The 18,200-nt window shown below is 47.8% G+C and overlaps 1 protein-coding gene across 8 annotated transcripts; it reads left to right on the top strand.

Moving 5' to 3' along the window:
* The first annotated feature begins 4,527 nt into the window (after positions 1 to 4,527).
* PORCN (porcupine O-acyltransferase) lies at positions 4,528 to 17,278 on the top strand. 8 transcript variants are annotated; one of them, XM_066357213.1, is made up of 15 exons: positions 4,528 to 4,922; positions 5,576 to 5,748; positions 7,331 to 7,523; positions 7,841 to 7,884; positions 8,260 to 8,441; positions 8,523 to 8,653; positions 8,769 to 8,786; positions 10,006 to 10,020; positions 10,120 to 10,245; positions 10,807 to 10,907; positions 12,495 to 12,571; positions 12,664 to 12,727; positions 12,833 to 12,918; positions 13,902 to 14,012; positions 14,498 to 14,918. In XM_066357213.1, the coding sequence occupies exons 2-15, from the start codon at positions 5,613 to 5,615 to the stop codon at positions 14,633 to 14,635; spliced, it is 1,422 nt and encodes a 473-aa protein (XP_066213310.1). In that variant the 5' UTR covers positions 4,528 to 4,922; positions 5,576 to 5,612; the 3' UTR covers positions 14,636 to 14,918. The 8 variants fall into 8 exon arrangements, with proteins under 8 accessions (XP_066213310.1, XP_066213309.1, XP_066213317.1 ...); XM_066357212.1 differs by having other exon boundaries at positions 14,495 to 14,918; XM_066357216.1 differs by lacking the exon at positions 14,498 to 14,918 and adding an exon at positions 16,902 to 17,278 and having other exon boundaries at positions 4,530 to 4,922.
* The last annotated feature ends 922 nt before the right edge of the window (positions 17,279 to 18,200 follow it).

Raw genomic sequence — 18,200 nt, 5'->3', positions numbered from 1 at the left:
TAGAAAAAGGGGAAAGAGAGAAAAGGAGAAGCATCAACTAATAGCAGTTGCTTCTTGTATGTACCTTGACCAGGCAAGCCCAGGGTTTCAAACTGGCAACCTCACCATTCCTGAGTTGAAGCTTTATCCACTTCGCCACCACAAGTCAGGCTCTTTGTGCTTTATTAAAATGTCCTTTTTACAACCCCAATGAAGGGAAATTTGGCATCTAACAAAAATGAACATGTGTTTCTTTTTTGCCCCAGCCATCCCACTTCCGGCAATTTGCCCAAAAGATACACCTCCAACAATGTGAAAATACATATGCACAAGGTTATTCATTGCAGCATGGCTGATAATTGAAAAAAATAATAGCTATCCTGGCCTGTGGTGGCACGGTGGATAAAACGTGGACCTGGAACACTGAGGTCCCCAGTTAGAAACCCTGGGCTTGCCTGGTCGAGGCACATATGGGAGTTGATGCTTCCTGCTCCTCCCCCTTCTCTTTCCTTCCTCTGCCTGTCTCTCTCTCCTCTCTAAAATGAATAAATTAAAGTATTTTTTAAAATGGTGACAATGGCAGTTCCTATACATAGGCAGTGGTTGAATAAACTGCGGTCATTCACAAAATGGAATCCTACACACCTGTAAAAAGACCAAAGCAGAAAGCTATGAACTGAAGAGGAGTGGTTTCCAGGACATACAGTTAAGTGAAAACAGCAAAGTGTACAAAAGTATCTATAATATACAAGCCTTCATGTAAGAAACAAGATGATATAAGAAAACATGTATATTTGTTTATCATTTTAAAATATTTATTGACTTGAGAGAGAGTGGGAGAAAGAGAGAGAGAGAAACATTAACTTATTGTTCCACATATTTATGCAATCACTGATTGAGTTCTGTATGTTCCCTGACTAGGGATCGAATCCACAACCTTAGCATATCGGGAAGATCCCATAACCAGCCAAGCTACCTGACCAGGGGTGCATTTGCTTATCTTTACAAAAAGAGAGATAGGAAGGATAAACCAACAACTATTGAGACTGGTTGCCTAGAGTCCCTGGGTGGCAGATGGCTAGAAGAAATGGACAGAGAAGTGATATTTCTCTGAGCTTACTTGTTGGAATAGTTCTGACTTTTGAAACCATGTAAATGTTTCACCTGCTTAAAAAATACAGTAAGATTTTCCTGGCTGGATAGCTCGGTTGGTTCTGTTAGAGCATCATCCTCACAAAGGTTGCCAGTTCGATTCCTGGTCAGGGCACATATAAAAACAGATCGATGTTCCTCTCTCTCTTTCCCTTCCTCTCTCTCTAAAATCAATAAATACATTTCGCCTGACCAATGGTTGCACAGTGGGTAGAGCATCAAGTTGGAATGCTGAGGTCCCAGGTTCTAAACCCCGAGGTCACCAGCTTGAGTGCAGACTTGCCAGCTTGAGCACAGGGTCGCTGGCTGGAGCCTAAATGTCACTGGCTTGAGCAAGGGGTCACTGGCTCAGCTTGAGCCCCCGGTCAAGGCACATATGAGAAGCAATCAATGAACAACTAAAGTGATGCCAGTATAAGTTGATGTTTCTCATCTCTCTCCCTTCCTGTCTGTCTCTTTCTCTCTAAAACTAATAATAATAATAAAATAAATTTTAAAAAGATAAATAAAATTAACAAGGTTGGAGGAAAGTCCTAAAAGAGAATACAATCAGAAACAGATGGCCTTGGCTGGGTAGCTGCATTGGTTGGAGTGTCATCCCAATGTGCCAAGGTTGCGGGTTCGACCTCCCATTGGGGCACATATAGGAGTAAACCAATGAATGTATGGAATGGTGGAGCAGCAAATTGATGCCTCTTTCAAGAGAGAGAGAGACAGGAACATTGATCTATTCCTGTACGTGCTCTGACTGGGGAAGGAACTGGCAACCTGTGCACTTCTGGACAGTTGGAAATGCTCCAACCAATGGAGCTATTCAGCCAGGGCCAGTTTAAAAACATTTTTAGAAGCAGATGAACCTTAATTGTATTTCAAACACAGCCTCACTCAAAGTGAGTAGTAAGAACTAATCCAAGTAACTATTTTTGTGTGTGACAGAGACAGAGAGAGACAGAGAGACAGAGAGAGGGACAGACAGACAGGAAGGGAGAGAGATGAGAAGCATCAATTTTTCATTGCAGCACCTTAGTTGTTCATTGATTGCTTTCTCATATGTGCCTTGACCAGGGAGCTATAGCAGAGCGAGTGATCCCTTGTTCAAGCCAGCGACTTTGGGCTTCAAGCCAGTGACCTTTGGGCTCAAGCCAGCGACCATGGTATCATGTCTGCAACTAGTATCAAATAGTTTAGAAAAATATAGATATAGAAATATAGATATAAGCCTGACCTGTGGTGGCGCAGTGGATAAAGTGTCAACCTGGAAACACTGAGGTTGCCGGTTCGAAACCCTGGGCGTTGATGCTTCCTGCTCCTCCCCCCTTCTCTCTCTCTCTCTCTCTCCTCTCTATAATGAATAAATAAAATCTAAAATATATATATATAGATAGATAGATAGATAGATAAAATGTTATTATGAGGTGTGGCAATTTTTACCAATCTAATAAAAGAAAAATATGATCTCATTATATCAATTTGCATCTCTTTAATTATGGAGAGACCATTGAAAATGCCCCATGCCTGACCTGTGGTGGTGCAGTGGATAAAGCATCAACCTGGAACGCTGAGGTTGCCGGTTTGAAACCCAGGGCTTGCCTGGTCAAGGCCCATATTAGAAGCAACTACAAGTTGATGCTTCCCACTCTTAGCCCCTCCTTTTCTCCCCCTTTCTCTTTAAAATCAATAAAATCTAAAAAAAAAATTTTAAATAAAATAAAATGCCCTAGAAATCATAATACAGAATGACCATAAAAGGCTATCAAATTTGACAGATATTTATTTAGTGCCCACTCTCTACTAAGCTCCAGTGATTAAAAATATGAAACACCACACATAGTAGATGTGAAATTTATCTAATTGTTGGTTTTTCTTAAGACTTCATTTACTCATTTTAGAAGAGAGAGAAGGAGGAGCAGGAAACTTCAACTCCCATATATGCCTTGACTGGGCAAGCCCAGGGTTTTGAATCGGCGACCTCAGCATTCCAGATCATGCTTTATCCACTGTGCCACCACGGGTCAGGCTCTAACTGTCGTTTTAGTTTTGCATTTTCCTGATAACGAGAGAGACTGGGTTATCTTTTCATAGGTTATACATATTGGTCATTTCAAGAGACTTCTGCTCTGAATTACCTATTCATGTCCACTGTCCATTTTCTAGTGTATTGTTTGTATTTTTCTTATTGATTTGTAGATGTCCTTTATATGTCCTAGAATCTAGATACTAGTTCTTTATTACACACATCAAAAGACTAAATGAAACGAATCAAGTCTGTGAAGCTCAGTGTGACACATAGTAAGGATCTTTCAGTTATAAATGCCAGGTCTTGCAATTAAGGGAAATATTTCTGGCATGTGCCGTGGGTTACTATTGACTCTACTTGAATATGTTTGGAAAAAAAATGAGAACGAAGTCTAATTCATAAAATTTATAGCCTGTATTCTGCTGTTAAGAAAAAGAATTAGCATTTGTACATCTGGTCTATGTAATTTATTCATTATATGTATTCTTGCTGGATTAAATATTTTTGTTCATAATACCTGAACATTAACCTATGAATTAAAGCTCCATTTAACTTCATGTTAACTTTTTAAAGAGAGGAGACTTATACATTTCTCTTCAATAGCCACATGTATTTCCAAGCAAAGAACTGCTAATCCCATTCTTTTGTTTAACAGAAAGGGGCACTAAAGCCCAGTGAGTGGGCATGGCTTGCCCAGCTCCATACAGGCAGGTACTAATCTGATTAGAACCTGTTTTCCTTAACTCCTCAGTTCACAGTGGGGTCCCAGCTTCACCTACGCTTCCTTCTCTTTTCCACAACGCAGCTAAGTATTCAGTACGTGCACAAATGTTCCTTTGGGAAAAAAAAATAGGCCCTTCATCAGCCTAGGGACAGAGTGGAGGCAGGCAGCAGGTATAGCATAAATCCTCTGTGTTCGTGCAGATCGAGTCCAATATTGTTGGGGACGCTGTAAAAGCTTCATAAATGCTCCGGATCGATCGGTGTTCCGTACTACAACTCACTAGTTGCTGGGGTCACCCTCAATGCAGGACGAAAATTAAGGGACGGGAAATTAAGCAAGCAAACCAAGTTCTCAACCACCAGCCAAGTGCTCACAAGGAGTCCCTTAGGAGAAGCACAGGCGCCTAATCGGCGCTCCGCGATTACACAATCAATACAAATGTTTCTGGCCAATCCCTGGGAGTGGGGAAGATTGGAAATTTCTTTCATTCCCTCAAAGGAGGGGGAAAAAAAGAGACCTCGGTTTATTTTCTCATCTGTGAAACGGAGACACAACAGTGTCAAGAAGACGCGCGCGGGTAAGCAGTCAAGGTGAGCGGGCTTTCCCTCCTCCCTCCCCCATCTTTCCCATCTCAGTTTCCAAGGATTAGAAATCCGACGATTAGGAAAGTTTGTTCTTGGTCCGCGAGAAGATCTTCGGACGGGAATGTTCAGGGGCTGCACCACTCACAGCTGGAAAGGTGCGAGCGCAAACCTGGTACGCGCAAACAAGCCGGAGCACCCTTCTCCTCTCAACCTCCCACTCCTCATTTCCCTCGACCCTCCCGCTTCCCTCCTCCTCCGCCGGCCCCGCCCCGCTCCTGCTTTCTCATTGGCCGAGTTGGGCAGCCGGGCCTCCCCGGGATTTAAAGGGCCCGCTCGCGGCGCTGCCTTGGGAGCCGCAGCTGGTCCCGGCCTTGCGGCCTGCGGGGGAGGCTGCCGGGAGGAGGCGGCGACGGTGGCGGCGGCGGTGCGTCCCCGGCCCCCGGGACCGCAGCTTCCTTCCTGCCAGGTAAGTCACAGGAGTGCGCGCACGGCTCATTCGTTCCCATACTGAGCCGGCCTCCCCGCACTGATCTGCAGCGCGTGTTCTGGGGTCCCCTCTCCATCACCTTTCAGACACCCGCTTCTTCTATGCCCCGAACCACCACCACCTCCTCCCTGAAGCCCTGGGGCCTGAGCAGGGCTTTGTTGGTGGTCAGGAGTGGCTGGGTGGGGGTGAGATGAGGCACGCGGGGGATACAGGACACCCCTCACATCCGTACAAGGAGAGATGCACATGGCCCCCAAATGTCACAGTATCTCCCTCTCTGCCCTCCACACAGAGTGACTCTACCTTGGAAATCAGAGACGTTCCCCATTTGATGTACTGTTCTGGAATGCACACCATTCATTCCCCCATCAGACCCGACTCCGCACAGCATAGGAGAAACACAGGTCTTTCATTCACCACAGGTCAAGATCTGTGTGTGTGCACCCAGGACGCCCCCACACACACAGTTGGCGGCTCAGTCTGATGTACCTGACACTCACACCCTCCCCCAGCCCCCAGTACCATGCATCTCCATACGTTGAACAGCCCCAAACTGAAATCTGAGTATTCAAGTCTTCCTTGAGCATGGTCTGCCCTATCGACATCCCAGTTCTGTGTCCCCACTTTGACAGGTCTATCCATCTGTCCATCCATCCGTGGGAGGCTGCAATGGCCACCTTCAGCCGGCAGGAATTTTTCCAGCAGCTGCTGCAGGGCTGTCTCCTGCCTACTGCCCAGCAGGGCCTTGACCAGATCTGGCTGCTCCTTGCCATCTGCCTCTCCTGCCGCCTCTTCTGGAGGCTCGGTAAGTGCCTGCCATACTATGTGCCACCACACCAGGCCATATCACACCTGCCACATTCATCCATACCAAGCCACACCTTATCCCACCACATCTTACCATGCCAAGCCAGACACCAACGTGTCCAGCTCCCCACATCCCTCCAGGCCAAGCACCATTCTACCACACCACATCCTACTATGCCCAGCCACCCCATGCCACACCACACCAAGCCACGTCCAACGATGCTAAGCCATGCCTTTCGTCATTACTGGGTTCTAGGATTCTGGAAAGCTGAGGTTCTTGGATTTGGGGATCTTGAAATGTCTACATCTCAAGGTTATAAGATTGTGGAATACTGGTTTCTAAGGGTTATGGAATCCCAAAGTACCATATTACAGGGTTTGATGATCTGACAAGTTAAAATTCTCACATTCTAGGCTTCTAAAATGCTGGCATTCTGTATTTCTAGAATCAGGGCATGATAAGATTTCTGGATGCTACAATTCTGGAGTGATTCCACAATCACAGCAAGTCTATATCCAAATGATAAGATTTCAAGTTCCCAAGGTCTCTATAGAATGCTGAGAATTTTAGATATCTGAATTCAAAGGTTCTGCACTTTCTTTTTTTTTTCTTTTTTTTTAAATGGATGTTTTACTTTTCCTTAGGTTTATCATTTTGAAATATTTCATTTACTAGAATTAAGTTGAAAGAATAATACAATGAGCATTCATATATAGATTACCAGATTCTCCAGCTGTCAATATCTTCCCACATTAGCCTGTTCTATCTGTCATCTATCTATCTATCTATCTATCTATCTATCTATCTATCATCTATCTATCTATCTCTCCCTAAATCATTTGAATAACCTGATGGCAATTCACCCCAAATCCATCAGTGTGTGTCCGCCTAAGAACAAGGACATCTTCCCCCAAAACCACAGCCTCAACCATCATCCCTCAAGAAATTTAATCTGTGCTCTGGCTGGTTGGCTCAGTGGTAGAGCGTCTGCCTGGCATGTGAAAGTCCCAGGTTCAATTCCTGGTCAGGACACACAGGAGCAGTGCCCACCTGCTTCTCGCGTCTCTTTTTCTCTTCTCCTCCTTTTGTGGAACCATGGCTCGATTGGAGCAAGTTGGCCCCAGGAGCTGAGGATGGCTCTGTGGCCTCCGCCTTAAGTGCTAAAAAATGGCTCCCGTTGCAACAGAGCAAGGGCCCCAGATGGGCAGAGCATCGCCCCCTAGTGGGCATGCCGGGTGGATCTCAGTCAGGGCGCAAGCGGTAGTCTGCCTCTGCCTCCTCATCCTCTCATTAAATAATAAAAAAGAAGCGGAAATTTAATCTGTATGCAATAATATTACCCAATACAAATTGATACATTTCTCCCAGGGTTCTGGAATGTCCTTTATAGGTGTTCCTTTTCTTTAAACCCAGGCCTTGCGCCGCTCCAGCTCCCCAACACCTCTTTTGGGCCCACCTGCAATCCCACCACATTCCTACCTCTAGGCCTTTGCCCAGGGAGTGCCCTCCGCTCAGGTTGCCCTCCCTTCCTGCCAGCCCGCCCAACTTCCCTTTCCTGTTCTCTCTCTCTCACCTGAAGGGTTGCCATCCTACCTGAAGCACGCAAGCACCGTAGCAGGCGGGTTCTTCAGCCTCTACCACTTCTTCCAACTGCACATGGTTTGGGTTGTGCTGCTCAGCCTCCTGTGCTACCTCGTGCTATTCCTCTGCAGACATTCCTCCCATCGCGGCGTCTTCCTCTCCGTCACCATCCTCATCTACCTGCTCATGGGGTATGGATGTGAGCCCTCATCCCCACACTGATGGCAGAGGGCAGGTGGGCCCCGGCTGCTCCTCAGAGGTTGCCCAGGATAGGAAGGGCATGAGGTGTTCCTGGAGGAGGGAATGTGGGAGACTAGGTTCCTTCTAAAGACTGTACAGGACAGGCTGGACTTGGGCTCCCCCTGGAGGAAGAAGTCCTGAAGAATTATTCCTCTATGAGGTTGTACAGAACAAGGGAAGGTACCCTCTCCAAACCTTTATGGTCCCCCCTTTATGGAATCTGAGGCCATGGGAGTCATAGGCCCAAGACTGCCACTTTTTTTCTCAGTGAGATGCACATGGTGGACACTGTGACATGGCACAAGATGCGAGGTAGGAAGCCCTGGCTCTCTCACCTGCTCCAGCTCCCTGCCCCGCTCTACATCTCCGAACCTCCAACTCTGTCTTTCCTTCCCCACCTTTGTCCCTCATCTGTGCACCCCACTGGACGTGTAGGCCTCGGGTTCCCTTTACATCTGTGTCTCTACCATGCCTTTTCACCCTGTCTGTCCTTCCCATGTACATGCCTGACTCTTGGAAAAGGGCGTCTGCCGATCCTGGCCCACCTGCTCATCTGCCTATTTGACTCCCTGCCCACCTGTCTGCCCTTGAACTCCTCTTTTCCTACCACCTCTCACCTGGTGTTCCCCATTCCCCCATGCTGACCTGCTCTCTCCCCATTCACTTGACCACGGGCACCACACATAGGGGCCCAGATGATCGTGGCCATGAAGGCGGTGTCTCTGGGCTTCGACCTGGACCGGGGCGAGGTGGGTGCAGTGCCCTCACCCGTGGAGTTCATGGGCTACCTCTACTTCGTGGGCACCATCGTCTTTGGGCCCTGGATATCCTTCCACAGCTACCTACAGGCTGTCCAAGGTCACCCACTGGTGAGGTCCTGGGTGGATAGGTGGGCAGGGACTGTGGGAGCCCCCCACGGGGCAGTCTTCATAGAGCCTTGATCCCCACAGAGCCGCCGATGGCTGCAGAAGGTGGCCCGGAGCCTGGCGCTGGCCCTGCTGTGCCTTGTGCTGTCCACTTGTGTGGGCCCTTACCTCTTCCCGTACTTCATCCCCCTTGACGGTGACCGCCTCCTTCGAAAGTGAGCATGGCCTTCGAGGCCTCTGCCCTGCATTGAGGGGGTTGGGTACGGACCTGGGGTCTCTCCAGCTCTGAACCTGTCTCTTAATGCTTCTGTCTGTCTTCTGTTACTACAGCAAGAAACGCAAAGCCAGGTAAATGAGGGCAAGTGCTGAGGGCAGGTGGGCTAACTGGGAGGGGGTGGGGGCACAGTCTGTAATCTCTTGGTCAAGTGTGAGACCATCTGGCCATCTACCCCATGACTGGACAGAGACTGAGTGTCTGTCTGTGGCTGTTTGGCCAAGATAGGCTCTGTGACTCCATGTACAACTGAGTATTCCTACATCCATGGTATGAATCTGTTCATGACTGTAACAGGGAGTGACAAGAACGAGTTGGGTGGTGATGCTGATCTGTATGTGACTCTGGCTAGGCGTGTGTATGGGTTGTTTGTCTCTCAGCCAGTGACTTCCTGTGTTGGACTGGAGTTCTGGCTGTGCCATTGTCAATGATAGTTTGTGTGGCTGTCATTGGGTAAGTCTGACTTATCTTTAACTCTGGCTGGGAATGGGTCTGACTGTAGCATGTTATGTGCATGCCTGTGTTGAATTCTTCCTGTTGGGTCTGCTTTCTCTGGCTGTGTGGTGGTGTTTAGCTGAGGGGTTGTAACAGCCTATATGCCTGTGCCTGTCTGCAGGACTGACCATCGTCCTCTGGTATGACTGTAGCATTTCATCCAGCTGTTTTGATTGTATGACCTCCGTTTCCCCCTGCCACTCACTGGCCACTAATTGTGTCTGATGCTGAATGAGGCTCTAGAAGGTGGAGTGACTTGCCCAGTGTCACCCAGTTAAGCAGCTAGGCCTGATTTAAGAACTGACCCTTTTTCCAATGTGGGACTCTGCCTGTTTTTCACTGTCCATTGTATGAGTGACAGGATGACTATCTTGAGTGTCGATTTGTGTGTGTGTGCATAGCAGGGTGCCTGACAATCTCTGTGCCTAACTGCAAGACTTTTGTGTGTCTTGTGGTCACTGAGTCAGGTTAGAGAGCTGTGAGGCTGGAAGTGTGATAGTATTTGTCTGGCCATGTGGCTGTGTCACGGTCTGGGGCTGTTAGGTCCAGCCTCTGACAGTGGCTGGGTCTGGATCTCTGGCCATGTGAGACTGCAAGACTATGTCATGTTATGGAGCAGTTCACACATCCATTTGAGCCCCATAAAACTGACAGTGTATGTATGTGTGCGACTGTCACACTGCACCTCTTTTTTGCCACTGTTTCTGTCTTGTCTACAAACAACTCAGGCCAGCCTCCTGGGCCTCTGACTCTCTTTCCTTTCTTCTCTGCTGCCTTCCTGACCCCTTGGGGCCTTAGGGGCACCATGGTAAGGTAAGTCTACAGAGTGGGGCTGGGGATGAGGACACATTGTGGGGTGTCATGCCAGCCCCTGGGCACGATGCCTCTCCCTCCCTGCTCCTTTCTCCCCAGGTGGCTGCGAGCCTACGAGAGTGCTGTCTCCTTCCACTTCAGCAACTATTTTGTGGGCTTCCTATCCGAGGCTACGGCCACGTTGGCGGGAGCTGGCTTCACCGAGGAGAAGGATCACCTGCAATGGTGGGGAGGGCTGGGGGGCCATCCTGTCCCACAGGGTGCTGCCTAGAGGAGCTGCGGGGAGGTGGGGGGTGTTTCTTGGGAGGAAACAGCCAAGACAAAAGTGTAGCAGTCAAAAGGGTTGAGATCCGCCCTGGCCGGTTGGCTCAGCGGTAGAGCATCGGCCTGGCGTGCAGGGGACCCGGGTTCGATTCCTGGCCAGGGCACACAGGAGAAGCGCCCATTTGCTTCTCCACCCCCCCTCCTTCCTCTCTGTCTCTCTCTTCCCCTCCCGCAGCTGAGGCTCCATTGGAGCAAAGATGGCCCGGGCTCTGGGGATGGCTCCTTGGCCTCTGCCCCAGGCGCTAGAGTGGCTCTGGTCCCGGCAGAGCGACGCCCTGGAGGGGCAGAGTATCGACCCCTGGGGGGCAGAGCTTCGCCCCTGGTGGGCGTGCCGGGTGGATCACTGTCGGGCGCATGCGGGAGTCTGTCTGGCTGTCTCTCCCGTTTCCAGCTTCAGAAAAATACAAAAAAAAAAAAAAAGGGTTGAGATCCCAGGTGAATTTGTATATCTTTTGCCCACAGGGACTTGACAGTGTCCAAGCCACTGAACGTGGAGCTGCCTCGGTCCATGGTAGAGGTTGTCACAAGCTGGAACCTGCCCATGTCTTATTGGCTAAATAACTGTGAGTCACCAAGTTGCCACTTCAAGAGAGGAGAGTCCTCACCCCAGGCCCTTTCACATAGCCATACAACAAACATTTACTTCTTATCTGCTAGGCCCTAAAGGTACTGCAGGGACAAAAAAAAAACAAACCCCAAATCCCAGCCCTTGTAAAGCTGGCATTTTTGTGAGGGGAGCAGATCATAAGAAAAAAATACACAACAGTTCAGATGGTGATAAATGCTCTGGTAAATAATAATAATAATAATAATAATAAAGCAGGAAAGGATGATCTGGGAAGGTTGGCAATGGGAGTGGGAGGTGGCCATTTTAAATAAATTAGCCAGAACAAGTTCCATGGAGGCTGTGACATTTGAGCAAGGACCTGAAGAAGGTGAGAGAGCATACAATGTGAATATGTGGGGTAAGAGTGTAACAGATGGTGGGAACTGCCAGTGCAAAGGCCCTGAGGTAAGAGTTCAGCAGGAGGAAATAGGGGGCCAGTGGTAGGAGGTGGGGTCCGAGAGGTGACAGGGGCCTGGTCCTGTAAGGCCCCACTGGCCACAGGGAGGACTTCTGCTTTTTCCCTAAGAGAGCTGCAGCTACAACACCGGTCTGAGCAGAGGAGGGCCTTGGGCTGACTTGTGTTGTAACAGGACCCTCTGGCTGCTGTAAGGACAGGTGAGGGGGTGAGGGGGCAAACAGCGAGGGGGCCACTGCAGTAGTCCAGGCTGGTGATGGTGGTAACAGCAGTGGATATGGAAAGCAGAGGTCAGATTCTGGGTAAATTCGGATGGTGAAACTGATAGGACTTGCTGAGTTTGGTTGTGGGAGTAGGGAGAGAGCAGATCAAGGGTGATTCTCAGGTTTATGCTCTGAGGAAATGGAAGAGTAGAGTTGACATTGGCTGAACTTGGGGAGACTGTGGGAGAAGCTGGTAGGGAGGGAAGTTTAAGAGCTAAGTTTTGGACAAAGGAAGTACGAGGCCATTGTAAAGACTTTATCCTGGGGCTTCCAACACGTTAAGTGTATCCTCACCCTACCCTACGGCTCCCCCAGGAAGGGCAAGAGGGAATTTTGGGAGATAATACCAGTGGCGGGACTCAAATAATTTAACAACCGGTTCTCTGCCCTAATGACTGTTTTAAGTATTAAAAAAAAGATAGTTTATTATTTCATGCATTTAATACTTAAATAAGAACAATAAAAGAGGTACACAAAACTAGATAAGAGTTTTAAAATATTAATGAAAAAATATTAAATAATACCTGACAAAGAACAATAAAAGTGTTATTTAAGATATTTCCATATTGCTTCTTGATTGGCATCCTTACTTGCAATTTTTTTCACCTAAGGATGGTATAAACATTACTGCGCATGCTTAGAATACACTGTTGTGCAGATGAACATTAAAAAAGAGTACGGAATGTAAATTTGTGACTTCCACATTGGGCGGCTGCCCAGGCGCCCACCTTAGAGAGAACCCTGATTACAAGTGCTATTTTACACCTGGTTTGCCGAATTCAACAAAAAATTTGATATCGGTTCTGCTGAACCGGTGCGAACCAGCTGAATCCCGCCACTGCTCTTGACCCACATCTCCTTCCAGATGTTTTCAAGAATGCTCTCCGCCTGGGAACCTTCTCAGCCGTGCTGGTCACCTATGCAGCCAGCGCCCTCCTGCATGTGAGCAGGGTGAAGTGGGATGAGGGCGGAGGCTGGGTGGGGTGGCAGGGCCTCCTCTTCACTCACCTCATTGCCCCCCGGGGCCCCACCAGGGCTTCAGCTTCCACCTGGCCGCGGTGCTGCTGTCCCTGGCATTTATCACTTATGTGGAGCACGGTGAGTACAGTTCCCAGCCTAGCAGATGGGATGGAAGGTTGGGTAGGGGGTTGGAACCGCTGTCCCTGAGGTTAACCTGACCCCCTCTCCCCCCCCCCACCACAGTCCTCCGGAAGCGCCTGGCTCGGACCCTCAGTGCCTGTGTCTTGTCGAAACGGTGCCCACCAGACTGTTCACACCAGCATCGCTTGGTGAGGGTTCAGCCTGAGCAACCTTAAGTCAAACCTACCCCCTCAAATATGTCACTTATATCTCCACCTTCTATTTCTCTCAGGGTGCCCAGCTTCCTCTTCTGGTGCCTGAGCCATGCCCAGATCTCGCCTCTCTTCACTGCCATCTGTCTCTCTAATGTTTATCAAATACCTGCTATATATTCATGTCCCCAGTGAACATCTACTGAGTACCTGCTGGCACAAAGCACTGTTTTAGATGCTGGAGACACAGTGGGGAATGAAAGAGGCTATAAAGTTCAGCCCTCTGGGACAAGCATTTTAATAGGGGAGACAGTAAATTTAAAAAATAAGTCAGTAAAGTTTAATAGTTTAGTGATTAGTGCCAAGGAGGAAATATATAAGGGAAAGGAGAAGGGAAGTGTCAGGGAGAGAGTAGATTCCATTTTAAATAGGGAGGTGCCTTTTGAGTTCTTTGGGACAGAAGCATTTCAGGAAAAGGGAAGAACCAGTGCAAAGGTCCTGAGGTGGGAGAGGGCCTGGAATATTTGAGGAACAGCGAGGAGGCCAGAGTGGCTTGAGCAAAGGAAGCCAGGGGAGAGTGGTGAGCCCTATAGGACATGGTGAGGATTTGCTTTTTTTTTTTCATTCTGTTTGCAATAAGAAGAATGGACAACCTCAGATTTGCCTCCACCCAACAACTGACGTTTATTACCATAAACCCCCAACTCAAGAGTTCCACCATTCTGCCTCCTTTGTCTGAATACTCATATCTCCCCCGACGTGGACACCCTCAGTGCTAACAGAACCCTCATCCCTGTATACCTCTTGAGCTCCCATAGGAGGATCTGAACCATGTCTTCCCTACCCCGGCAGTGCCATGGACATCCTCATTCCTGGAACCCACTACCCTTTTGTGCTTCTTCCTGGGCTCCCCTGCCCAGGTGGAACTGAGAGACAGTGAGTAGGTCCAGCTGCCAAGCAAACCCATCTGTCCCCCACAGGGCCTGGGGGTACGAGCCTTAAACCTGCTCTTTGGGGCCCTGGCAATCTTCCACCTGGCCTACCTGGGCTCCCTGTTCGATGTTGATGTGGATGATACCACAGAGGAGCAGGTGAGGTGGGGTCCCGGGATGGGGGTACCCAGGGACGTGCCACCTGCTCAGGGGAACCATGAGGACAAAGGGGGGGCAGGAAGGCTGAGGCATGAGGACCTTGTGAGGTGTGTCTCTAGCTTGTGCTGCCAGTGCTCCACGTTCCTTCTAGACCCTTGTCCCTCTGGTTGATTCACACTGCTGCGTCCTTTACTTGGGTAAAGTGTGCAAAATATGTTTATTTTCCTTACAAATTTTATTTTATAGAGATGGGAGTACAAAATCTAGGTTTTACTTTTCAATTAGTCATTTCATCATATTTTTCTTTAGGTAGAATTTGCAGGTTCTCTTAATTTTTTTAAAATATCTTTACTCGAGTTGAGTGGCAAAATTCTAGGTTCTACTTTAAAATATATATTAAAATGTAGATGTTATTTTTATTTATCTGGAGTATGCACATTCCAGCTTTTACTCCTTTTAAACTTTTATATTTTATTTTTTAGCAGGAGAGAGAGAGAGACAAGGACAAACAAACAGGAAGGGAGAGAGATGAGAAGCATCAACTCATAGTTGCGGCACCTTTGTTGTTCATTGACCGCTTTCTCATATGTGCCTTGACTGGGGGGCTCCAGCCGTGCCAGTGAGCCCTTCCTCAAGCAAGGGACCTTGGGCTCAAGCCAGCAACCGTTGGGCTCAAGCCAGTGACCATGGAGTCATGTCTGTGATCCCATGCTCAAGCCAGTGACCCCATGCTCAAGTTGGTGAGCCTGCACTCAACCTGGCGACCTCGGGACTTTGAACCTGCATCCTCAGCGTCCCAGGCCAACACTCTATCCACTGCACCACCACCTGGTCAGGCCCAGATTTTACTCCTTTTTAAATGAAAAACAATTTAAAAATAATGTTTATTCATATGACTCTTGTAAGATCCAGGTTTTGCTTCTCTTTTAAATTTTTACTTTTAATTAAAAATAAAACTTTATATTATTTTCATCATTAAAAACAATTTTTTAGTTTTTATTCAGGGTGAGTGTGTAAAATCTAGGTTTTGTTTCTTTTTAAATAAAGTTTTTATCTTATTTTACTTAAAACATTTAAAAATAGTTCATGTATATCACAAGGTTCAAAAACCAAACAGTATTCAAGATATTTAGGGGAAAGTCTTGCTCCTACCATCTACTTACTGCCCTCTTACAGGTAACTACTTTCATTCATTTTATTAAAATATCCTTCAAAAATTAAAGCATAGGCCCTGCCTGGGCGGCTCGGTAGAGAGAGTGTCATCGTGGTGTGCCAAGGTTGTGGGTTCAATCCCCAGTCAGGGCACTTATAAGAAGCAATCAGTAAGTGCACAACTAAATGGAACAGCTAACTGGAACGAGTTGATACTTCTCTCTCTCTCTTTCTCTTTCCCCCACTTCCTGTCTCTCTCAAGCCAATGGAAAAAAATTTAAATTAAGCATAATAAGCAATATAAAAAATTTTTAATTCCTTACCCCTGGTTTTTACCCTAAAAGTAACTCATGAAGGACACATGGGCTACATGTTGCTTTTTTTTATATAATAATCCTTGAAGCCTGGCCAGGTAATGGCTCAGTGGATAGAGCGTTGGCCTATGATACTGAGGGCCCAGGTTTGAAACTTCAAGGTAGCCAGCTTGAGCGTGGGTTCATCCGGCTTGATTGAGAGTGTGAGGTCACCAGCTTGAGCTTTTTTTTTTTTTTTTTTGTATTTTTCTGAAGCTGGAAACGGGGAGGCAGTCAGACACACTCCCACATACACCCGACGGGATCCACCCGGCACGCCCACCAGGGGGCGATGCTCTGCCCATCTGGGGCGTTGCTCTGCCGCAATCAGAGCCATCCTCAGCGCCCGGGCCATCTTTGCTCCAATATAACCTTGGCTGCGGGAGGGGAAGAGAGAGACAGAGAGAAGGAGAGGAGGAGGGGTAGAGAAGCAGATGGGCGCTTCTCCTGTGTGCCCTGGCCGGGAATCAAACCCGGGACTTCCGCACGCCAGGCCAACGCTCTAGCACTGAGCCAACCGGCCAGGGCAGCTTGAGCTTTTGATCATAGATGTGACCCCACGGTTGCTGGCTTGAGCCCAAGGTCGCTTGGCTTGAGCAAGAGCTTGGCTGGAGCCCCACCCCCGCTCAAGGCACATGAGAAAGCAATTAATGAACAACTAAGGTGCGGCAACTATGAGTTGATGCTTCTCATCTCTCGCCCTTCCTGTCTGTCTGTCCTTCTCTCTCCCACACCCCTCTCTTTTGCTAAAAAAAAATAATAACTGAGTGTCCTCACTCAGTTTTTCCATTGTAAAGGTATGACATAGTGTAGTTTATTCACTTATCAGTGGACACCCAGGCAATTTCCAGCCCTTTCCTATTGCAATGACACAGCAGCATGTAATATCCTCATGCCCATGTGGATTTACACAGATGAAGACAGAAATGTACAATCTATTCTTGGTAAACAAAATTGAGAAGTTACCTTTTCACCACCCCACCCCTCACCAACAGTGTGTTACCGTTTCTGGCACCCCACCAACAAAGTACCTCTCAGACTTCCTGGATCTTTTTGTTAGTTTGAGAGGAGTATTATGAGTGAGGCCATCATGTTTAAGAGCCATTTGGTTTTTTTCCTTTACTGAGAATGACCTATTCACCTCCTTTGCCAATTTTTGTCTTTTTTAAAAAATCAATTTCTAGGAGCTCTTTACATATAGGAGTGAGTACAGGTCAGACAGTGGAGTTATCTTGTTTTCAAAATGATTTTTAAAGAAGAAAACACAAAAGAAAGAAAAACTAAATCTACTTACCTTTTCTATGTACTCAGTTTCTTTTCTGGGACCTCACCTAGGATCCTTTGTTCTTTCTGAGTGGGACCATCACCTCTTTCTCTCCTACAGGGTTATGGCATGGCATACACTGTCCACAAGTGGTCAGAGCTCAGCTGGGCCAGTCACTGGGTCACTTTTGGATGCTGGATCTTCTACCGTCTCATAGGCTGAGGGCATATCTGTGGACCCTCTCAGCTCCCTCAAGACCCCTCCTCAGGGTGCCAGCTCTGATGGAGGATGAGGGAAGGCCCTCTAATTCCTGACCCCTCTCCATCATAGAACGCCCAACACCCCTACACACACACACACACACACATACACCATTTCCATGCCTGTTGATCCCCACCCCACCACAAGACGGGAAGGGGGTGGTCCCTGCTGGGGCCTTGGGATGGGGGATGCTTGGAGAAGCAGACAGGAGGAGATCCATAGCCTCCCTGCCTTCCTACTCCCTTTTTATATACAGTTTGTTATTGTCAAATAAAAGTAGGAAAGAAATATACAAAAGACTCTTTCTTCACTGCTCAGTGGGGAACAAGTGAGTGAGGAAGAGGGCACAGCAAGAATCAAGGTTTGAAAACTGGAAGCCTTGAAGAGGGAGCAGATTGCGATTAGCTCATGGTTAATTTACTAATGTTCATGATTGGATGATGAGCCCGAGAATGGTACTGTTTGATTTGAGTGGGGCTGGGGACAAAATGGATAGTTGCATGTTGGGGAGGCCTGATACCAATTGGCTGGAAAATTGAGGGATCCCCATTCTAGTTGGTTGCTCTGACTGGCACAGAGAAGGGAAAGCAAGAGAGTTGATGCTTACTGGTCCTTAAGCCTGAGTTGTACTTGGATAGAAGGTCTGAGATGAGTCTGGATTCTGACTGTGCCCGTCTAGGTGCCCACTGGCTTCAGTTGTGTTCTGATTAGTTTAGAGCTGGCACAGGGAAATTGAGGGTCTCTGTGACAGTTGGCTTTCAAGGAGTTTTGTCTGGTTTTTCTGACTTGAAGTCAAGAGAGGTGAGAATGCATGCTAAGGAATCCTGAGCGCCAAGGAAGAGGGTGGAGGCATGCAGGGTGTGATAGTATTGTTTCCTTGCGCATTCAGGCATTAAGGTTGAAGGTTTGTCTGGACACTGATTAATTGGTCTGTTTAGAAAACGAGGGCAAAGATGAGAGGATGCAACGCAATGGTGATTGAACAGATGATAAGGTCAACTACCTGTTTTCCGAGATAACTGACTGATAAAGGTGATACGGAAATTGAAGCCAAGATTCCATCTGCGTCGGCTTTTTACCGAAAACGCCTACCAACCTCCGCAGTCCCTGCCTTCAGCCACCTCCTGATTCTGGCTCAGCCAACAGCGAAAATGGCAC

This window comes from Saccopteryx leptura, chromosome X (assembly GCF_036850995.1).
Source record: "Saccopteryx leptura isolate mSacLep1 chromosome X, mSacLep1_pri_phased_curated, whole genome shotgun sequence".
NCBI lineage: Eukaryota > Metazoa > Chordata > Mammalia > Chiroptera > Emballonuridae > Saccopteryx > Saccopteryx leptura.
This window is presented reverse-complemented; position numbering and strand designations above follow the sequence as displayed.

Bases quoted from the DNA above. Each gene is read 5' to 3' on its own strand.
- PORCN (XM_066357212.1), top strand. From the start codon at position 5,613: ATGGCCACCTTCAGCCGGCAGGAATTTTTCCAGCAGCTGCTGCAGGGC. The intron at 12,572-12,663 runs GTGAGCAGGGTG...GGGCCCCACCAG, and splicing joins CAGCCAGCGCCCTCCTGCAT to GGCTTCAGCTTCCACCTGGC. The intron at 12,919-13,901 runs GTGAGGGTTCAG...TGTCCCCCACAG, and splicing joins GTTCACACCAGCATCGCTTG to GGCCTGGGGGTACGAGCCTT.